At 42.6% G+C, this 23119-nt stretch overlaps 2 protein-coding genes across 3 annotated transcripts in view; one reads left to right on the forward strand and one right to left on the reverse strand.

The window, feature by feature from the left end:
• Positions 1-292: 292 nt before the first annotated feature.
• On the reverse strand, positions 293-17659 carry PRPF18 (pre-mRNA processing factor 18). 2 transcript variants are annotated; one of them, XM_010717101.3, is made up of 11 exons: positions 17545-17659; positions 16082-16159; positions 15930-15956; positions 13271-13375; positions 11673-11786; positions 10207-10353; positions 8028-8096; positions 7191-7331; positions 6619-6690; positions 4257-4412; positions 293-937 (listed from the first exon to the last, which is right to left on the reverse strand). In XM_010717101.3, the coding sequence occupies exons 1-11, from the start codon at positions 17608-17610 to the stop codon at positions 857-859; spliced, it is 1056 nt and encodes a 351-aa protein (XP_010715403.1). In that variant the 5' UTR covers positions 17611-17659; the 3' UTR covers positions 293-856. The 2 variants fall into 2 exon arrangements, with proteins under 2 accessions (XP_010715403.1, XP_003201899.1); XM_003201851.4 differs by lacking the exon at positions 15930-15956.
• Positions 17609-23119, forward strand: part of BEND7 (BEN domain containing 7) — a 60266-nt gene continuing 54755 nt past the window's right edge. The window contains exon 1 of the mRNA XM_019611071.2: positions 17609-17773. Within this exon, the coding sequence (XP_019466616.2) occupies positions 17609-17773 (165 nt within the window). The remainder of the gene's footprint in view (positions 17774-23119) is intronic.

Genomic DNA, 23119 nt, shown 5'->3' on the forward strand with positions numbered 1-23119 from the left:
AGCACACAGCCCCAGCATCGTACACCTGCTCTAACTCCTTCACACGAGGGCACCAACAGCTCAAGAAGAAATTCAACATCCAGCAGAATAGATCTGTGGCTGCTACAAATGCTGTACCTGATCATGGGAGGTCCTAATTACGTTCTCTGCAATGCCCAGCAGACTGGAATTTTCTCCAGATGTATAAAAACAGGATTTGGAAGCCTGAAGAGCCATAAGATTACTTCCCCCAAGCCCAGGAGGTTTGTATTAATAATGTCATTATAAAACAAAAAACAAGCCGAATCAGATGTACTCATGATCAAAAACTCTTTCCACTGAAACTGGGTGTATTTTTCAGCTGAGAAATATATAAACTTCTTCTTTCCTGATAAATACCACATGAAAGATTTGCCATTAAAATCTTCCTATTTACAGAAATAACAAGATTAAAGTTTGACTGCTTCCCCATCTTCCCACATCAGCCTCCAGTGGGAAAGCAGCCAACAAACTCCACACGGCCTCTGCGCAGGGCTGAGTCTCACCTACAGCTCCGAGACAGAACAGATTGGTTCAGATCAGACTACACAGCGTTGTGAACAGCAAACTGAAGTAGAAGTGAGGGTCACGACCGTGGCCCGTGGTCATGGCCATCCCACCCTTACAAAGCTGGAGATGGGAGCTGGTCAGTGTAAAGCACAGATTGAAAAAGAAATCTACCCAAGTGGGCCTTGTTCAAGGGAGAGAAATCTGCTTTATGCTTTCTTGCAAAGCCCCCCTCAGTTTCTGTCGGTGTAAAGCACAAAGTGCTCCATCTCCTCAGTGCTCCCCGAGTCCTGGAGATGACAATGTGAGTCATGCTTGGTCACTCAGAGCCTCACAAAGCGTTGTACTCCACACATTTCGATGGGTCTGTTGGGAAGTGCTTCTGGCAAATGGTCATCAGCCTCTTCAGCCCCTAGAAATGAACAAAACAAAGACAACTCTCTCATAAAACTGCAGCTTTCACACAGCCTATTTTTACTTTTCAGCTTAACGAGAAGAATTAAAAGCAAATGGCTGCTATTTTATTTCTTTTCTTTATTGAATTAGTATTCCATTATTTGAAGTTTTATTGACAATTCTCTCTGTAAAGTGCTAATTATTACAAATATATTCAACAAGGCTAAATATCGGATGCTGCATTTGGCTCCCACCACCCCACACAGCAATACAGGCCTGGGGAAGAGTGGTGGGAAGCTGCCTGTAGTAGAGAAGGACCTGGGGGTGCCACTCACAGCAGCGGCACACAACCAGCATTGTGCCCAGGTGGCCAAGAAGGCCAATGGCTCCTGGCCTGGACATCTGGTTGAATTCCTTCATGGAAAGGGTGGTCAGGCATTGGCTACCTGGTGAGGTGGTTACCCAAGGTCTCCATCCTTGGATGTGTTTTAGAAATGTGTGGACATGGCCCTGAGGGACATGGCGTAGCGATGGGACTCTGTAGTTCAGGTTGATGGTTGGATGCAGTGTTCCTGGATGTCTTTTCTATCCTAGATGGTTGTAAGATTCTATGAGTTTAAATATTAAAGGAGTTCGTGGATTAACTGAAGAGATTGCAAGTTTCATTCTTGATGATAGATTCATGGTGAAGAACCACAGTAATACTTTAAGCCCTCTTCTTCACCAAGGCAGAAAGCAGTACCGTTACAACAAACTATGTGTACAATAACCCTGAAAATTGAGATGTTAAGTAATTCTCAAGAGCAAAAAACAATTTCTGACACCAAAACAAGCTGAATAACTGAGGAGCAAAAAAACCAATCCATTTCTGGAGAGCAGAGGTGTCATCCCTTCCCATAGTATTACCCCACTCGATCCCACTGCAGTGGAGGAAAACAAAGGCAGAACAAGGACTTTTCTCTTCAGTTCTTTCAAGGCACTGATTGCCAAAAACCAACATGACAGAAATACCACCATTATTCTCCTTAAGTCACACACAGAAGTCTAACAAAGAAGGAGAAAAACTGCTGTGGTGGTAGCATAATTTGGCAATGACATTATAACTCCACAACAGCAGAAAGCAATGTGCCTGTCATTAGATCTTCAACATTTAACTGTAAAGGAAAACAATTAGACAGAAGATGCTTTGGTATTTTCAGTGCCAGCAAGAATCTGGAAGACATATCCTAAAACCATAAAGATTCATTGTGTGAGATGTCAGTGTTGCAAATTCACTGTATATGATCCTGATTTCAATGCTGTGAGCAGAGATAATACTCCACGTGATCCAGTTTGAACCAGACCAGCTAAAGAAGACCTTGTATTTAAAAACAAGAAGAACAAGAAGTTAAAGCCAACTTTGTATTGGCCCATCAGTAAGTTGTGCACTTCAGAAGTGTATCTACTTCACAGAGAAACAAAATGCACAGAGGGAAGATGAACAAGATTTCTTTGAATAGATGTACCCTCCGAAACAGAGGGAACAAGCTGGGAAAATCCATACAAGTTGCATCTTCCAGGTAGGTTAAGAGATCAAAAACCACCACAAGCTACTTCATCCATCAGATAATGCCAAGCAAGTAATAAAATAAATCAAGTGCAATCTGTCTCTGAAGATATGCAATCTACATACCACCTTATAGCAGAATGATCACATTTGTTGGCTCTGCAAATGTCTGGAGCTCCCTCTGACTTCACAATATTTCCTCCGCTTATGATACTAAAAGCTATAGTTGAAATCAAAGGTTATTCTTGTATCCCCTAAAGAAAGTCAAGACAGAGGAAGAAGTTGTATTTTGCAAGCCATCTGCTTGCAGACATCTGCAGAAGTTGCAGTGGGACTCACTGAGCTGCAGCAGGAAGGTATTTGTGTAAACCTCTCCTGACAGCTTCGAGCTCCACGATGCCGCCCTCAAGCTTCACGGTTCAGCCAGGAGGGCCTTATGTCAATGAGACTGCAACTGGCAGAAGGCAAACACAGCTCACCGTGTGAGGAGAGATGAAGCACCCAATTCCTGTGTGTGTGTTCACAGTCGGTGCTAATAGAGAATCACAAGCACTAAGATGTGAAAAAAATCCATGAGACTGAACAGCACGCAGGCCCAGCTCCATCTATTAAATGGACCTTGTACTCTGACTTAAACTAAGACAACTGCTGGATGCAGCCAAAGGGTTGTGATCAATGGTCCTGTGTCAGGGTGAAGGCTGGTCACAAGCAGCGTCCCTCAGAAATCAGTCTTTGGACCGGTGCTCTTCAACATCTTCATCAAGATGATGGCATTGAGTGCACCCTCAGCAAGTTTGTGGATGACACCAAGCTGAGCGCTGCGGTCCGTACACTGGAAGGAAGGGAAACCATCCAGAGGGACCTGGACAGGCTGGAGAAGTGGGCCCATGAAAACCCAATGAGGTTCAATAAGGCCAAATGCAGGGTGCTGCACTTGGGTCGGGGCAATCCCAGGTATTTATACAAACTGGGGGAAGATCTCCTGGAGAGCAGCCCTGCAGAGAAGGACTTGGGGGTCCTGGTAGATGAGAAGCTGGACATGAGCCAGTAGTGTGCGCTTGCAGCCCAGAAGGCCAACTGTGTTCTGGGCTGCATTAAAAAAGGGGTGACCAGCAGGGAGAGGGAGGTGATTGTCCCCCTCTACTCAGCTCTTGTGAGGCCCCATCTGCAGTACTGCGTCCAGACCTGGGGCCCCCATCACAGAAAGGACATGGAGCTCTTGGAGCAGGTCCAGAGGAGGGCACTAAGATGATCAGAGGGCTGGAGCACCTCTCCTGTGAGGAAAGGTTGAGAGAACTGGGCTTGTTTAGCTTGGTGAAGAGAAGGCTCCAGGGAGACCTCATTGTGGCCTTCCAGTACGTGAAGGGAGCTTATAAACAGGAGGAGGAACGGCTGTTTATGAGGATGGATAGTGACTGGACAAGAGGGAATGGTCTTAAACTGGAGGGGAGGTTTAGGTTAGATATTAAGAGGAAGTTTTTCCACACAGAGAGTGGTGAAGCACTGGAACAGGTTGCCCAAGGAGGTTGTGGATGCCCCATCCCTGCAGGCATTCAAGGCCAGGCTGGATGTGGCTCTGGGCAGCCTGGTCTGCTGGTTGGTGACCCTGCACACAGCAGGGGGTTGAAACTAGATGATCATTGTGATCCTTTTCAACCCAGGCCATTCTATGATTCTATGACTGTTCTCGAACTCTTTAACTGCATCACTCACAACTACAAAGCTAACATTTCTCAAAGATTCCCTAATTCCCAAACCCAAACGGTTGGATTTCCACAGTCAGCCTTACCTGAATGTATTTCCTTTGAGTTTCATCATTGAGAACGTGGGCGACGTGCTTGGAGAAAATCTTCTCACGACCCGTTCGAGCGTGGATGCCGACCATGGTGACACCGATGGGCCATGGCGCGTTCCCAATGGCCATCTGGAGGTAGGCATCGTTTGCCTGAAGAAATACAGGTTAGGCACACTTAGCAACAGAAAGGGCATCAGATGTTTTCAATGCAGTCTGCTCAGGTTCCCATCAGCTGTTGTGCTTTGCTCACCTATAGTACCTTTTTTATTTTGGTTACAGACTAAATCAGGGAGTGTTGAGGGAGAGCAGCCAGCTTCCAAAGAGGCTGAGCGCCAGATCCATTACAAAACTGGGTCAAAGCAGCACATTTGTAACAGTGTTTATGAACGGAGTAGCAGCACTGAATGAATCTGCAATTTCACCATCAAGAGAGCAGACCCCATTTCTTAATATAGAGCTGAAGCAGACACTGGCCCTGAGGAAGAAAGGGAATAACATGAAGGGAAGACAAACACAAAGAAAGGGAGAAAGGCACAGATGATAGAGCTCAAAAAAGCAGCAGAGCGAGTGAGAACCAGGAAAACAAAGGGGAAAAAAAACCACATGCAGTCACAGAAACACAGCTTCAAGAACCACTTGGCGCAGGACATTCCTCCCCTACCAGCAAGCAGCCAGAAAGCTCACTGATAAAGAGTTCATTTACCATCTCCCATTCAGAGACTACACAATCAGAAGTAATAACTGTGACCAGTGGGTGCAGCTTCCTCACATTTGGCACTGGCACAAACTGGGACGTGAGTAACTGAGGGTGCAGAAAGAGCAAAGCTGGGAGCAAACCTGAAGAAGGGACAGGACTTTGCCTTCACCTACACGAGGCAGCATCTCAGCAGCCTCAGTCAGATATCTGTTTGCTGACTGACACGTGGTTCTGTGATGAAGCACTGTATGAGAGCACACAATTCAAGACCCTTTTAAGACTGTCACAAAAGGGTTAAGGAGGCACAAAAAGGTTGAGGAGGCACCTTGCATTCTGCCCTTTGCCTGCTAGCACAAGCTGATTTCAAAACTCGTGTTTTTAAAGAATGTCATCTACGAAAGCAGTAACAATTTGTAGCTGACAGCATTCAGTAGGCTGAACAACAGAAAAAACAACAAACATAAGCATACAAGCCAGCAGGATGCAGAAAGAGACAAATCTCTTCGGAAGCAAAATGGAAAATGGTATGAGGATCTTTAAAAGCAAAAGGCTCATTAGTCTCACTAAAAACAAACAACAAAACAAGACAGCTTCCAAATGTAGACTCAGCCTTCCCCTAAATCAGTCTGTGAAGTTTACATACAGCCAAGCACCTGTGAGACAGCTCCTCAATTTACTGAGGAGATACGCTGCATTCCTGCACACTCACTGCTCTGATGGGAAGGCACTGGAAAGGGAATTTCAGCATAATGATGATAGCCAAAGAAAAAACAAAGCTCCCAAACAAAACCCCACTATCATACATCCCACACTTTTAGTTCTACTTTAAAATGATTTAAACATGCCTGAGGGCATCTGAAGTTTTTTCCAATCACAAAAGCAGGTTTGCTTGCTTACTAGACAAATTACCCCAAGTCCTTGGGACTTCAGTAAGAAATACTAGAAGACCAAAGGCAAAACAAAAGTGAAATTCTGCATACACTGGTTGCTTAAGCAAACGCTGTCACTATTTGAGTTCCATTTCTTGAGGCAGCTACAAACAAAAGCTAATGCTGCCTTTCATCTCAAGTGCCAAAGTACTTCTGCCTCCTTCAGTGAGCAAACCTTTTCATTAACTTATCTTGATCTTAACAGACCAGCTAACATGAGTATGGCCAAAGAAAGGGACGGTGTCTCGTATTCAGTAACTCAACTCCCCTAATAGCTAATTAATTAATCAACATCCCACTCCTTCTCTGGAGACATTCAAGACCCATCTGGATGCGACTGTGCAACCTGATGTAGGGAGCCTGCATTGCCAGGGGGGTTGGACTCAGTGATCTCTGGAGGTCCTTTCCAACCCCTGCAATTCTGTGATTTAACCTCTCAATATCGGGTTTCCAACTCACTACTCCTCTGCAATGGAACCATCTCTGAAATCCTATTGGTGCCTGCAAGCTCTGCAGTTTCACCAACCTCAGAAATGCTTCTGACAAACTGTGGATCACACACTGTCTGAAGCCCAGCCATTAACAGCCAGTTCTCATTTTATTTGAATGTATGTTGGATGTATTTCCAGCTACATGTCTTTAAGATGCAAAATGAAAAATGTTCACGTGTAACTTCAATCTATCAGAGCCAGCCAGCCTAAACACGCTGGAAGAGAGCAAACAAACATACCTTCACATATTCTCTTTGCAACATGAATTTTATAATATCTGTTATTGATTCTTTGATGTCTGCAGGAAGTGTCTACGGAGAAAAAAAAAAAAAGGAGAACAAACAGCTTTACATCACAATATGCAGCTCAGGAAAATCACCCTACTCAGCATTTATACAAAGATGAGTACCTTCCCTAGCTTCAGGACTTCAATGAAGGAAAACATCTTCCTTATTTAGAAGGATCTGAAGCAAGAGAGGTGAAGCAGTTACACCTTGTAGCTCGTGGCAAAGTGCAAAATACAATCCCTATTTTCTATCATGTTGGCAACCCAATGAACAGGTGATACATGAAGCAGCACCTGGAAAAGCTGTAGGTAAGCAGAAGAACTCGTGGGTCAAGATAAAAAGGTCAAATCTGGGAGTCAAGGGCTCCGGCCAAAGAAACTCTGACCACCTTATTCATCCTCTCACCTTCAGCTGAAACAAGGTTACCTTAAGAAAGGACATTAACAAACTGGGTGCTTTGAAAGCAGCAATTAAAATAAGCCTTGGAGAACAGTGACATACAGTGACATCTAGAAGTGACTCACCCTTTTCCGGAGTTTTCTGAAGAGTGGCCTCAGGTAGGACTCTGTCTGCTTCTGAGTGGCACTGTTCAGCTTTCCCTGCACTCCCCGCTTCACGTAGTCCTCTCTGGCATTCAGCTCCTTCGCCCAAACTCCAAGAAGAAACTGCACAGGGAACAACAAATTTGTGTCCTAGTGCCACCTAGTGACTGCACTGCCAAAGCAGATGGAACCGTGGTTTAAACCAACACAGCAAAATGAATCTTTTCTTGGAGAAAACTGAATCCACGAGGCAAAAAGCCTCTCTCAGCACTACAGGCAGAGGGGATAGGAAAAGCTGTCCTACCACAAAATCTGGTGGAGGAGGAGGTGGGAGTGTGAGCAAAAAAAGAGTGTACATAGAAAACCAGGAAACAGTGACAGACTTATTAGTGCTGCCAAGGAGAAGGGGATCATTAGAAAAGCACTGATGTATGAAGATGATACAGTTGTTTCAGAACAACTTTTGAGAATGAGCAGGTAGAGACTCCTTGGGAGTTTTCAATGCAGTAGTGGTAGAAGAAACTGCATTCAACTGCCTTGGTTATCATATGCAAGTCAAAATCATAGCTGTTTTGTCTGGAAAAGTAGAATCAGATGTTGAAGAAGGCTGCTCTCCTCTCCCAGGAACTCTTGCCCACATCTCACAGTAGTCACTACTTCATTAACCAAGGCAGTGGAGTATCAAGTATTACAAAAAGGCAAAAAATATCTTCAGCACAATTCAAGTTTACCTCTCCAAGCAGATGGAAGCTCAGCAAATGTATTTGCATGATAGTAAAAGGCATGTCACAGCTTAATACATCCATGAGAGTGGGTTACCTTCAAGAATTTTGTGATAATATCCATATCATAGTGGTCATCACCCCGTCCTAAGGACTCTCCCAAAGCCTGGAATAGGAGTCAAAAGACAAAGATTTCCACATTATGTAGATACCTGCCACCACCACAGCAGAACGTGAACTGGAGTAAATTCTACTAATAAACCTAAACATCAGGTGGGAAACTGAAAGAAAGAAACAGCTATATATGTTAATGAGACTCATTATTCTACTAAAAACATTCAAGCCAAAAAGCCAAGACAATTATTTCTGAGCAGTCAAGACGAGAGTAATTTTTCATTCATTAACTACAAAATCACTGGTATAATTAGCAGCTGTCTAACAGCACTGAATTAAGGGAAACTGTAGGTGCATTGTATTTTTGAGATCCCCAGAGCCATACAATCACAGAATGGTTTGGGTTGGAAGGAACCATGAAGACCATCCAGTTCCAGCCCCCTGCCATGAGCAGGGACAGCTTCCACCAGCTCATCCAACCTGGCCTTCATCACCTCCAGGGATGAGGCACCCACAGCTTCTCTGGGCAGCTGTGCCAGTGCCTCAGCATCCTCAAAACGAAGAACTTCTTCCTCAGATCTAAATTAAATCTACCTTATTTTTAGTTTAAAACCATTATCCCTTGTCCTACCACTACTCTCCCTGACAAATTGGCCTTCCTTGTCTTTCCTGTATGCCCACTTTAGGTGCTGGAAGGCTGCTACGAGATCCCTCCAGAGCCTTCTCTTATCCAGGCTAAATAAGCCCATCTCTCTTAGCCTTTCTTCATAGCAGTGGTGCTTCAGCACTCTGATCATCCCCATGGTTCTCCTCTGCACTTGCTCTAACAGCTCAATATTCTTTTTGTGCTGGGGGCCTCAGAACTGAACACAATACTCCGATTTACTTAATTCTCATTTCTTTCTTTCTTTTTTTTGAAGTTATTTCATTTCTCTGATGCATTTGGGCGTTCATTTAATTTTAACTGCAATGTTGAGGGAATAAATCCAAAAAACAAAGTGAAAACCACACTACCATGCTCCAGTGCTCTAGCTTCCTGCCAAAACCTCAGAACTGTTAATATTAACATCAACTTTTAGGAACATTTTCCAGTAGATAAACTTGGATTTATAATTTCTTTCCATTGTCCTCACATTTCCAAACTATGATGTATTTTTAAAGTCTCCTAGATGTGGAACATTCAATGCAATCCTTTTTCTGCAAGGGAATGCAGTTAAAGAAGCATGCAATTAAGAACGCAGCTTACAAACTTTTCCAGTGAAGCATTACTTCCATGGTTCAAATCAAGCCTGTACTGTCATCCCAAGAAGGGGACACTTTGAGAACTAACAGTTTGATAAAAGCAGCCCTATTACAACTGGAATCCATTCTAAAACTGTCATTACTTTACTCCAGAACCCACGGTGCCCTAAGAAGGGAGGCGAGGCTGCCTCCGAATAAAAACGTATCCATTTCAACTCTCAGTTGTAGATCAGATTGCTTCTGATTTGAAGGGACATTAAGAAGATTAACTTCAGCAAAGAGTTTTGAAGATTAAGGGTAAAGTTCTTTAGCTCAAGTTAATGTGCTTTTCAAAATACCAGCCTAAAATACCAGGTGCTGAATGCACCCACATAAATATTTTCCTATTCTTTCAAAGCCCAGCACTCACCCTCACTGTTTGTGGGGCACACCTTCATAGTACTTTCTGTATTTTCTGTGAACTGCCTACTTCTAACTTTTACTTCTTTACCCCAAAAGTCTTTATATTAAACACTCTTTCCATGTGTCTGTTTTCGAGAACCCATCTTTCTTGTATAAGGAAAATTCATCTGCTCTAAGCTCATCACCTTCTCAAATACTCATTGGAAAGGATTCAGAATTTGTCATCAGGCAATGGCTTTGCATTTAATTCTTTACTCCCAAAACCCCTGCAGGGAGAATACTCTTTTGCCTGCTACTCTTTCCCCATTTCTGATGAGGTGCTGTAAGCAAAGACCAAGTGGTTCTAGGCACTTATACTGCAATTCAAGCCTTAGCAGTATTCATTTCCAAACAGCATATTTAAGGACTTTTCAGACTGCCTAAGCTAGATGCTGTAAACTAGGTAACTTTGAACAATACTGAAGCTTTCTTACAACAATACAACAGTATGACATACCTAAAATCTCTAAATTAATTACCTCCAGTTCTTCAATAGTAGTATTCTCCTCATGGACTTTCAAGTCATTCTGTGAGTCATCATCTCCTGCTTCTTGGCCACCTACAATTTCATTCAAGTATTGCTGATCAATCTTATCCAAGGCAGCTTTCAGGTCATTCCTCAGGCCCTAGAAAAGATAAGAAATGATTCATTTGTCAAAAAAAAGAAGAAAAAAAAAGGGAAGGGGGGGAAAAAAAAAAATCAACCCTCTCTCCCAAAAAATACTACAAAAAACAAGCCAATAAAACCAGTTCAGAACAATCACAGTGAGCATCCAACTTCTGTTTTTAACAAAAGCCAAATGCTACAAAAACATGAGATTACACAGATCGTTTCAAACTGATACTAGAAGTTAAGAACTGCTTATAAATGGAAAAAGAAATCTGGCTTAGAGGATCCACATTCTTAATATGAAACATAAAATTTAAAGCTCTATTAAGGAGAATGACATTTCTCACCCTAAGATCAATTCAGTCTCTCTTCTTGGAATACACATGCACACTTATTTCCACTCTTCCATCACCATCCATGTCTTTCTGGCACATTTTTATCGATCACTTACTAGTTTAAAAATATCTGAACCACAAATTGGTTGTAACAATTACCCACACTTTCAAGTAACACATAACAATGGCAGTGACTGAAGCACATCATGCAGAAATCCATCACAATCCTATTTATGACCTTGCTATTTCCTAAAACTTCTACAACTGCCATCAATAATTTTACCATACATAACAATGGGAGGAGGAAACTTTTGTCAGCAAAAATATTTTTAGAAACTCCTATCTGTTTATCCTTTAAAAGAACTCGAAGGGGAAAAAGTGCTCCTTTCTGGGCAGCCCCAGCAACAATTTGTCAAATTATTCAGTTTGTTACAAATTATGGAAGAAAACTCAGAGCTCTGTGCTCTTAGCTGGGTTGCAAATTTGATCAATAGTAAATACAAAACAAATCCCAATCGCAAATCCCAACATATCCCAACAAATTCCCAATCTCCTCACTTAATCAATCAACCTTAAGCCAGAAGGATTAGACCAGTAAACTAGAACCTATATATTTTAGTCATTTCTGAAGTCAATGACTACTTTAAAAGGAAGCAGTGGGAGTAAAGTTTCTGTAAGAAGTTACAGCTCTAGAACTGAGGGATTTGAAAATTCATTTATGTACCAGAGATACAGGATGCATTCCCCCTCTTCCTTACCTATCCAAACAGGCTAGTTTTAACAGTAAATTACTGTCTTCTCTGCTGCTTACAAAGCAGGCAACTGCATGTCTGGGGTTTCACTGCCACCTGGAGGCCCTCTTTTTCAATCAAAAAGGCTGTAAGGGTTTTTGAGGCGGAACTGGCTGATTTAGTGGGCTGTAATCATGCACATAATGTTAAAAGCACTCCTCGCAGGTTCCTCCACCATAAATTAGTAACCAGGAGTCAGCTGGTCTTACCTTGTTCACTTCAGGTGCCAAAATTTCTATCTTCCTCAGACGTTGAAATGCATCATAATCTGTTTCTCCAAACAGTCTGACCGGCTCACCTCTCTCCCGTAACCTCCTGATAACCTGAAAAGAATCCAAATATTCCCTTACACAAACTCATGAAGGAAGGAAAATAAAATCCTGAAGGCTGGATTTATTTACTTATCTTAAAATAACAAGCTGTGCTAGACTGGAGAGGAAATAGCAATATTTTAAGCAGCAGAAAAACATTCTAGACGCTTTACAATCCAAATATAAAATTCCCATGGCACTTCAATGAAAGGTCATCCCAAATACTACCAACCTAAATCTTGCACAAACCCCAAACTGTTTCATATATCCCAACTTCTTCCTGCTCTGACTTGTTTAAACAAATACATCAGAATCTTCCCCTTGGCAGAGCTTAAATACCATTTCCAAAGAGACAAAAGAACTTGACAATTATCTCACTCACTCTCATTTGTCATGGGCAATAAAGTACTCGGAGACTGGGCTGCATGTTGTCCCAGCACATTTGGGAGTCTGGCTGGAAATTCTCATCCTTACCATTTGATAAACATTAAGTCCCATAATCTAATGTGATAATTATTTTAAGGCTAGCTACAACTGAGGTATAACAGCTTCCCTTGGCTGATTTGCAAGGTTACGGGCAAAGTAGAAAAGCAAACTTTATTTTCCCAGTTTCTTATTGTATGCATTGCTTGTTAAATCTGTTTACACTTACCATTCTTTGTTTGGTGTATCAAGCAATAAGCTTACTGATACAATCACCATGAATCACTCTGGTGATAAAGAGAAGAGCTTGCACTTCACCTCACACCATCATGTAACTAACTATACTGACAGGGCAAACCAACCAAATCTCAAACCAAACATGAAACCAATAACCCACATTAAAAATTCTGTGCTCAAAGTGTTTTGTAAAAGTAAAGGGACAACAACAACATCATCCTGAATGATCTCAGCTGAAAATTGCAGTATTTCCAGGATTAGATTTTATTCTGCACGTAGACTTTGTTTCTGAACTTCCTACTTCTCTCTGCTTCGTTGTCCAGATCTGTTTTATGAACTCACATTCACAGGGCTGTTCTTATCTTCAAAAAGGACAAAGAATGCACCAGTTGCTCCAGCTTCAGGACTTCTTTTCCCCTCACAGAAATCAAGACAAGTTTCCTAAACTCACTTCTGAAAATTGGGTTCATATCAAAAAGCTACAAAGAAGCTGAGAGAAATAAAGATTTGCAAAGCTCCACATGCCATTGTCAGCATTATCCAAGTAACAGGACACTGTTCTAGAGGTCACCTGAAAAAGCTGTAATACATCATATCACCAATGTGCAAATCCACATGACAAAAAGGCTCCATCCATCTTACCTCCAGGTGCATTCACGTGGACAGGAGATCCCTGATGAGTAAATACTGCCCCTAATTGTTGATTGCACAATGGAAATTTTTATTTGATACAACCTGACATAAAAAGTACAGATCACCAGAAAACAATCCTCCCAAGAAATTTCAGATGCATATTCTGCAAACTGAAGTAGTTTGCTTATAGCTGTTAATTTTACCTCTTGTCTGGAAAGAGTCATTGGTAATTTTTCTTCTGCCAGCTCAAGTTCCAGCACAGGATTTGTTGAAGTCAGAGGCTTCTCCTCCTCTTCTTGTTGCTGCACCTACATATAACAGACATAGTTACTCATCAGCAAAATAAACCTACACATCCATAGCAATGTGAATGTACAGGAACAGTGGAATACAGATTGTAATATGACTGCAAATCTCTTTGTTTCAGAGTTTTTGTTGTCCATTTCACAGAGCAATGAAAGCTTTCAAAAGCATCAGTGTTTACCAGAGACTGACTTCTGTAGGCTGCAGGAAGCAACCTGCAATTGGAAAGGGCAATTGCTAAGGTTTGTCAATCACGTGTCAGCACTGGTGCCAAAAACAGCAAACTCACCCTCTCTGCCTGCTGGTTCCTGCCCCTGCCTTACCCTCTTTACCTATGCAAAAGTATTTGCATCACTTTGTGATGAATCAGATAGGAGAAATGATTCAAACAGGAAAGAATCCAGCAAACAAAACTAAAGGACTCCTCTCAGCCCACTTCATCTCCTCGTCCAGCTCACCAGGCAGTAGCACAAATACACACATGGGTACAAGGGCAGAAACGAAAAGCTAAGAGCAGTGAGAGAAGGGAGCTGCTACTTGCAGCCAGCCTGAGATCTTCTGTCACTTAGAACTTCAGTGAGCTCAGCACCATCAGCGAGGATGCAGCCTTTCTGCTGGGTTTTGAGAGATGCTTGTTTAAAGTAACACACCTTCCTTCCACATTGCCAAATGTGTACAGTTTCTTGCAGGTTAAAATAAATTTTAAAAAAAAAGAGAGAACTACAGTTCCCCAAAAAGATAGCATCTCTTTAACAGCTTCTTTTAACCTAAAAGGTGCTGGGATCAAGCAGAGTCTTCTTTGATTAAACTAACTTTGAGACAGCAGTCACATAACTATGGCTCCCTCACTTCTGATAGCAGGAGCAGACGTTGGCTAACATTCCTATAACAGGAAACATTTCCTAGACTCCAGATTAGAACTTATTTCCTTTCTGTTCTTACTAAAAGGAAATAATCCTATTTAATCCTACACAGTTCTGCAGCATTCTCCCCACACGGGACAGGACGTTGTCATTTCCAGTGTGTATTCAGGTTGAAGAGCTTGGTGACTGTGCTAAACAGATTTTTAAAACTAGTTTATGTTCTTCCAAGCCAGCATCATTCCATGTGCACACAGGGATCCCCCCGATGGCTGCAGATACAAGATTCAGCCACAAATCTCTACGCAATGTCATGCTATCAAACACAGAGCTCAATCCTACAGTTGCAGGTGTTTGGAGCAAGCAAGGCAAGGACGATCAAATCAATGCTTTACACATAAAGGGATGGCAAAAATAAACTTCCACCAGTGCAGGAGAGGGAACAGAAAATATGGAATATGGGATAGAAAATATGGAACTTTGTAGATAGAAATACACTCTGATGGCAGAAGGATGTGTACAAATTTGAACTTACAAACATAAAGAGACTGCAGTATTAGGGAAAAAGATTTGGTCCATTCTCTCAGTAGGATTCCAAGTTACAAGTGATATTTCTACCACAGTTATTTTGATTTCAGTGCTTTCTTTTTCAAGCAAGTGAAATAATTATTAAATCTAACAAAGCAAAAGAGCACCTCAATTGAAAAAGAAATCAGTCTGTATTTTACATCTTATTAATGCAGTAAAGACCAAATGCAGAAATCTGGGAGGCTCTAAGACATACCAAACGAAGCAACTTATTTTAAAACCATTTTCAGGGTTACATTTTCAGTCAAAACCCATTTTGTAGCAGCACAGATATCCCATTTTAACAGCTGTGTATGGTTCTGAAGAATTCAGGCTAAAAAAGCACCAGGCAGTCACTTCCACTCAGAAGAGTGACTACATCCACGGGCCTCGTTCCCATGACTAAATGACAGCATTCCAACAATTGTTTTAGCATTGATGTTCAAATATTTCACACACAGATCAAGGTTTCAGAATAAGTCACTGAATGTGTAAAGTTCAACTGAAAACAAAGTTCCAGTTTGTGCCCAGGGACAGTAAACAGGAAAGTGAATCTCTATCTTTCTCAAGAGAATGCATATCCCCTCACATACACATACAATAACCAGGCAGGCAGGCAGGCATACACACACGTGGCAAAGAAAACTGCATTTTTTCCATTTCAGGAAACAATTTCCCTGATATGTTGCAAGGCAGGCAAAGCCTTCCAGATCACTCATTTGTTTCCAAATGCACCTTCAGTTTTCAATTATTCTGCCAGCAAGATAACAAATGCTGTGTTGCGCTCTTTCAGTGCAAGGTTACTGATGGCCAAAAGAAGAAATACACACAGCATGACAGCTAGCAGATCTTTATAATATCCACCACATTATACTGATTTCTTCTGGACATTTTGGCAAAATTTTGAATGGACAGTGCATCCATTCTTGGGAGGTGGCCATATCAGATCCAGTGTTCATGCCTAAAAGCACAATCTGAAAAGAAAGGAGACAAGCTTTGATCCCAAGCCACTTCATGCTTTCCACAAAATAAGTAAACAAACAAAGAAAAAGCCAAAGCATAACGCAAACATAAGTAGCTGTATATCATGCATATCTTTTCCTGCATTGAAAATGGTTTTGGAAACTCATACCTCTCCAGGTGGCTTCTCATTTACAGGCTTATGTACAACATCAACAGATTGAACAAAGAACAACAATTATCATTAACAACATTTGTACTGTTGATAATAAAACGTAGACTTCAAAGCAAACATACAAGTTCCTGAAAGAAGAGTAACAATACCTTGTAGCCACATCTCTGGAAGTAGGCCTCCTCTTCTTTTTTAGCTAATTCACTGCGTTTGAAGTATTTCTTATTTCCCTAAGAGACAGGAAAACTGTTAACATTTTAAAGTTTCAAATACTTCTGCAGAAAAGGCTCACATCTCCTTACTTGATTTGGTGAATTCAGCTACATCTCTTCACAGACATGGCTACCGTGCCACATTCAAAGCTGGGAGCACCTCTGAAAATCAGCAACCCCAAGTGACTTTGCAACATGTAAGCTTGAAAGTACAGTGTGTTCAGCAGGCCTTTAAAATCAACATTCTCTTTGTCATGTAAAGTCATGGCACCAGTTAGCAGAAAGCTTCCTTCAGATGTGAACAATGAGGCCCAGACTGTTTAAACATATAAGACAAAACAAGCTTTTTCAAACTAAATAAAAGATGCTTAATGAGACCCTTCAGGCACACAGCAGCTGGTAACTGTGCCATCCAAGCCTTTTCAAGCACGTTCTCACTGCCTATAATCTGTGCTGTCACACTGTGATGAGAAGCCATGTCTTCAATCATATTGCTCTCAAACTGACAACAGAAACAAAGTGAAGTAAATGTAGTCTCGCAATCTGTGTCAATCAATACATTTTCGTTGCAGATCACGCAGATCAGCCAAATCCCAAAACACCACCCTAAAGCATATCCCTTGCTCTAACATCAAGGCCAAGGGGTAATAGTTTTAAGTTTAAAAAAGGGTTGATTTTAGATATTAGGATATTAGATAGATATTAGGAAAAAGATCCTTCGCTCTGAGGGTGGTGAGGTCCTGGCACAGCTGCCCAAGGAAGCTGTGGATGCCCCATCCCTGGAGGTGGTCAAGGCCAGGTTGGATCGGACCCCGGGCAGCTTGAGCTGGAAGATGGCAATCAGCTCATGGCAGGGGTTAGATCTGGATAATCTTTTCCCTTCCAACTCAAACAGTCAAATAATACTGTGAATTTATGAACATGGATTCTTGGTTCTCTCCCAATTTTTCATCTGTCTAACCCAAAACAACCACCAACACTGAAATCCATGCTCAGACATCCCCAAAATCACACACACACTCCTCTGCAGTCCCAACAGTGTTCCCTGTAAGTAGTGAATGAAGAGAACTGCAGATAGGCAAAGCGGGCACAGTCACAGAACCACAGAATATCTCCAGATGGAAGAGGGATCACCGAGCCCAACTCCTTTCTCCACACAGCAGCAGTCTGAAGTCAAACCTCATGTCTGAGAGCGTTCTCCAAACGCTTCCTGCACTCCAGCACCGTGGATCCAGTGCCCTGCAAAGCCCGCGTCAGGGCCCAACACCTTCTGGTGAGGAACCTTTTCCTACTGCCCAGCTTCAGCCTTACTTCCGATCCTGAAATAACCCTAAGGACGCTGCAAGGCCTCGACGCCAAGCGCGGTGTCCACAAGGCCCTGGTGTCCCCACAGCCCGCCTCACCCCCACCAGCTCTTTGTCCTCCAGCTGCTGCCGCTTGCGGCTGATCTCCCGCTTCAGGATATCCATGGCGCTGAGGCCTCCTCCGCCACCTCCGCGCCGGAAGTGGTGTAGGAAAACAAACCGTCACTTCCGCTGGCCGCCCAGGCCAAGCGCCTCACAGCGCCTCCTAGTGGCTTGGAGTGGCGGCAAGCGAGGGAGTGTATCGGGCGGCTGTGACCATGTGACGGGGGTGTGACAGCATGACGTTGTCACTGGTGCCAGGGCCTGTGAGAGCCGCGCAGGGATGCTTCGAGCATTTCTTCCTTAGGTGCTCAAACTCACCCGAGGGATGGGTGCGATGTGGACTCCCTGCATACATACTGGAAGTAAATCCTGCTGCCCTCATTAGCCTGAGTCTTTATCACTGTGACATAGGCTGAGAAATAGCATGAAAAGATGCTGGGCTCTGAAGTTCCTCTCTTGTTTTCCTTACTGACTGCTTTTCACAGAATGGCCTGGGTTGGAAGGGACCTCAAGGATCATGAAGCTCCAACCCCCCGCCACAGGCAGGGCCACCAACCTCCACGTTTAGTACTACAGCAGGCTGCCCAGGGCCACATCCAACCTGGCCTTGAACACTTCCAGGGATGGGGCATACACAGCCTCTCTGGGCAGCCTGTTCCAGCACCTCACCACTCTCTCTGTAAAGAACTTCCCCCTGACATCCAGCCTAAATCTTCCCTCCCTCAACTTAAGACCATTTACCCTAGTCCTGCAGTTATCTACCCTTTCAAAGAGTTGATTCCCCTCTTGTTTGTAGGCTCCCTGTTGATGTTTTCTCCATTGGTAGTCATCTTGTGCCTTGGGAAATCTGAGAGGTCCTCGAGCAATGGATAAGAAGTCAGTTATAGGCTTAAATTCATCAGGGCTGCACCTTACTGGAAATGTTTTGAAGGCCAGCAAGCAGTGCAAAGTGAATATTGCTGTGACTTTTGTCTAGGAGCAGCCTGGCTGATGGCTGCACTTCCATCTCATAGAATCATGCAATATCCCAAGTTAGAAAGGACCCACAAAAATCCTCAAATCCAACTCCTGGCTTCACACATGACCACTCAAAATCCAAATCCTATGTCTGAGAGCACTGTTTAAACTCCAGCAGTCTGGGGACATCACCACTGCCCCGGGCAGCCTATTCCATGCCCACACCCTCTGGTGCAGAAGCTTTCCCTAACAACCCCTAACCCTGCTGACACCATTCCCTCAGGCGCTGTCACTGTCCTCAGAGAACAGAGCTCAGTGCTTGCTGATCAGTTTAAAGGTGTTTTTAAGCCTAGGCTGGAGGGATATGCATTAGAAATCATGCCCTGCTTTACCTCAGGCTGGAACGCAATCGCTCTGCAAATGAGGAAGCGGCAACAGCCCTCCTACACTTCTTCATAGTTCTCTTAATGGAAATTATCTCACAACTGATGGTGAAAGGATCCGAGCAGGTCTAAGCAGAGCGGCCTAGGAAGGCCCTGTTCCCACACTTGGCTTGGGACAGAATAGAGAGGCTGTGGAAATGCTCTGTGGTGGGTTCTACGGCAAACTAATCTGGATGCTCATGTAAGATTGACGGCTGCCTCTTTCAATCAGCTGCAACATGCACAAAGCCTCATACCTTTCTTTATTTCCTGCCTCAATCTCTTGCTCGGGTTTGACATTGTATCTCCATTAGAGTCAGTACAAAAGGAAGGAGGAAAGACAAGTGACAGACAGTGTTGCCAATAATGCAATTAGTCTGAGATGGTACCTCATCCAGAGACTTCTCTGGTTTGTAAAATTCAACACAAACCAACAAAGTAGTAGTCAAAGAAAACAAATGAACAGTTTAGATTGATCAACAGCTCTGGCTAGCTTTGAAATTAACACTCTACTTCTAAAAAATGTCTAAAAGTTTTCTAAAAGTGACACAAGCATCCACTTGATGCTCTTCTTCCGCTACTCCTGATTCTATGCTCATTTGCCTTCAAGCCAAAGTGTCATTTGATGTATATCCTCTCTGTATCAGAACAGTCACCTCGTCCCATAGAAGATAAGTGACTATCTGCAGAACAAAGCATCTCCAAAAATAATTGCTCTCTCTCTATAAATTTGTACGTATGTTGGCCTCATAGAAACAGTTCTGTGAGGGCATTCACTAGTACTTTCCTGAAGGATGAAAGGAAAAATATGTACTTGTTGTCATCTGTTTCCTCAAGACTTCTCTTCCTGAAGAGATAAAAAACTCTTCTGATGTCTAATAAGAAGTATTTCCTTCCTTTTCTTTCTTTAGCAACACAAGGAGATCCAGCCCAGTTTGCTCTCTGATTTCCAGAAGGGCAAATCTCTTTGACTCTTCTTTGCCTCAGGTTCAGGGCAACATTTTCTATGTGACGCGAATCACTGAAACAGTTGGATCAAGTCTTGGCTGGAATTGACCCAAAGCTTCTGTTCCACAGAACATATTCCTGAGGGTACATCTGTGCTTGTAGTATGTTACTATCTCTGTCTGCTTCATTACCTACCTCTCATTCTTTGTCTATCTCCATTTAGATCTGCTACCTTGTTGTGTACCTGAAAACTCCCATCTTCAGAGTCATGGCACTAAGACCAGTTCACTCCATGGGCTCTGCTCCTTGGACAACGTGGCATGGACACGCTGTTCTTTCACTCCACGGGACCAAGGCTCCAGGTGCACCGTTGCTCTGAGGAGCCCTGACCAAAGACTGCAGAAACTGCCTAGCAGTGTGTTATGAAAGCTCACGATTCCTTCGCTGTGCTGGCCCCTCATCCCTGCAGTGATGCTTTAGATGACATCAGTGCATCAGATATTTTTAGCATGTAAAATGGGTGCTTTTCCAAGACGTATTGCAAACTGTGTCTTTCTCATTTATCATACATGGCATTATTCTACTCATTAAATTCAATTAGATCACTGCTATAACATTTAGCTTGACTATTTTCTACTGCTCATGTTTTGCTTTTCAAGGCAATGCTGCTGGTTTAATACCATGATGCCTATGTATTTCTACCTCATATGTGATTAATACATGTTATATTTGCTGTCAGGCTGTAGCCAGGCCATTAAGCTCTCCCAAAACCACTTGCAAAATCTTGAGAGCTCACTGCAGCTGAGCTCAGTCTGGAAGCAATAGTATTACTAATGTTTTCTCTATATCCAGGTTTCCGCAGACCTCTGGAACAACCCTACAGAGTTAACCACAAACCTACTTTGAAGTAATTCCCTTCACAACATTCCATATTAAGTCAAGACTGAAAAGGTAAATCTAGAAGCTATTCAAAATCTTGGAACATTCTCAAGAGCCTTGTAAGTAATAGAAATACAAGCTTAAAACATACATGAGGTGTTTCATTCCAATTTCTTGATGATTAACTGATTGCTCAGCTTTATCTGCTGCAAGCCAACTGTCAGCTTGCAGAGAGGTTATTGAAGGCAGCTCAGAAATACATCATTTCACTCAAACAACCCAGATGTCATCCGTTTGCCAAAGTGGTGAAGCCGATCAGAATGATTTTGGTTGTACTTAGTTGTTATAAGCTTATATTCAGCTTTATATTTGGTTTATATTCAGCTGTTTTCAGGTTGTATTCAGTATTTTATGGGTGTCCACTTTCACTTTTCTATTTGACATTAATATAGGGAAAAACCACAGCCACACACAGGAGGCAGAATTAATGCCTTTTAGCTGACCAACTCTGCAAAAGAGTTCAGGTAACACTGGGAACCTCTTTCTGATAGGTATGTGGTTCCTTTTATTCATCTTCAAAATACAAAATACAAAAAAGACATTTTATAAAATCGGTTTTATGCCATGACCAAGTATGCTTACCTTTGGCAATAGGACTCTGTGTCCAGTCTCACTCATTTATTACTTATTAAAGCAGTCCTTAACATTTTGGAAGGGACTAACCCATCTAGTTCCCCATATTCAACTGGTTTGTTCACAGGCCACCTCCAGGTATGCAACAGCTGGCAGCACCTTTGCAAGTTGCATATCCCTAAAATTCTTGCACTAGGGATGTAGTCCTTGCCTTCACAAAGGGAATTTAAGACACCCATAGCTTGCTTTTCTTACTTACCTTTCAGAAACCCCTACCCAGTAGCACATGATCCCCCGGAGGTCACAGACCGAGAAACACCCAGCCAGGGGGAGGAGGAAAAAGAATAACACTCCATGGGTGTCCAAATGCCACTTACAAAGATAAGAAATGCTCACAGAAGCAATGGCAGAAAAAAATCCCCAACATTACTATCAGAGGTCTTCAGAAGGATATGACAGCTGTGCATCATTAGGGCTAAAAGAAGCATGTTGATTTGTTTAGGTTTGCTTTTTAAAGCTTCAGTTGGTTAGCTCTCATGGCAAATGAACCCTCACTGTTCCTCTCTGCCAGGACAGACTTCTGTTATGCCCCAGAAAATGCTTAGGAATGTGGTGACTCCATGATGTTACTAATTAGTTAGGCTAGCATGGCTTTTAGAAGAATGCTTGAAATAACTGTTTAAATGATAACTATCCTCTGGTTTTGATAAAGGAATATTTCTTGCTCAGGTTACCAAAGGACACATGTCAATTCCCATCCCAGCAATTTTATTTTCTGTGAAACTGAGGTGTTGTAAAAACTCATTATTGTTTCGTAAAAGCATTCCATTTAAGAACAGCTAATTATCACCAAACTGGCTGGTATGGGAGATATCTCAGGATAATTTTGTTGTTTTAAGAAACTGTGCCCATCACTCAGTTTACAGCGCTGTGCCATCAGAGCCCCTAGTGAATCTGTGTCTCAGTATCACAGACTCGTAGAATCATAGGATGGTGTGGATTGGACCTCAAGAATCATCAAGTTTCAACCCCACCGCCACAGGCAGGATATCACCAGAGAGACCGTGCTCATTTGACAGCAACTGATCACATACACTGACTATTTGTCAGTGAAATCAAAATGTTGCAGGATAATGGTCATGCATTTTTTTTATATGTATATTTCTGTAGATCATCCTTATTGATATCACTTCAGCAATACAGGGCAATTCAAATAAGGACTCACAGAATCACAGAATCACAGAATTGTAGGGGTTGGAAGGGACCTCTAGAGATCATCGAGACCAACCCCCCTGCCAAAGCAGGTTCCCTACACCAGGTCGCACAGGTAGGCGTCCAGGCGAGACTTGAATATCTCCAGAGAAGGAGACAAACCACATGAAGTGGGGAACAGTTACTCTCGGCATAAGTCTGCTCAACAGATACCCAAGCAGCAAAGATTTTCCAGGAAAGCTGCAATAACAGGACTAATCTCTGCTACTGCAGACTGGTCTGTTGAATTCCATGCCCTGAGCTCTAGATCCACGCCTCCGCCTCTCTCTTGCAACTTCCCTGAAGGAGGGTCTATGCACCACAATTCCTGTTCTTGAGACATTTTATCTGTATTCAAATTAAAGATGAATACACACAATGGAAAGCTTTAACTGCCGAACAGCTTTTGGTGGATGGTAGAAAATCTCATAAAACATCTGGTTTTCTTCTATTTTTGCGTGTATAGAAGATAAATCTTTGAG

Source organism: Meleagris gallopavo, chromosome 1 (assembly GCF_000146605.3).
Source record: "Meleagris gallopavo isolate NT-WF06-2002-E0010 breed Aviagen turkey brand Nicholas breeding stock chromosome 1, Turkey_5.1, whole genome shotgun sequence".
In the NCBI taxonomy this organism is placed as follows: domain Eukaryota; kingdom Metazoa; phylum Chordata; class Aves; order Galliformes; family Phasianidae; genus Meleagris; species Meleagris gallopavo.

Coding starts and splice junctions, on each gene's coding strand:
- PRPF18 (XM_010717101.3), bottom strand. CDS start 17,610: ATGGATATCCTGAAGCGGGAGATCAGCCGCAAGCGGCAGCAGCTGGAG. Junction 16,160..17,544: donor AGGACAAAGAGCTGGTGGGG/GTGAGGCGGGCT, acceptor CCTGTCTCTTAG/GGAAATAAGAAATACTTCAA. Junction 7,332..8,027: donor TTATCACAAAATTCTTGAAG/GTAACCCACTCT, acceptor TTCCCTGTGCAG/TTTCTTCTTGGAGTTTGGGC.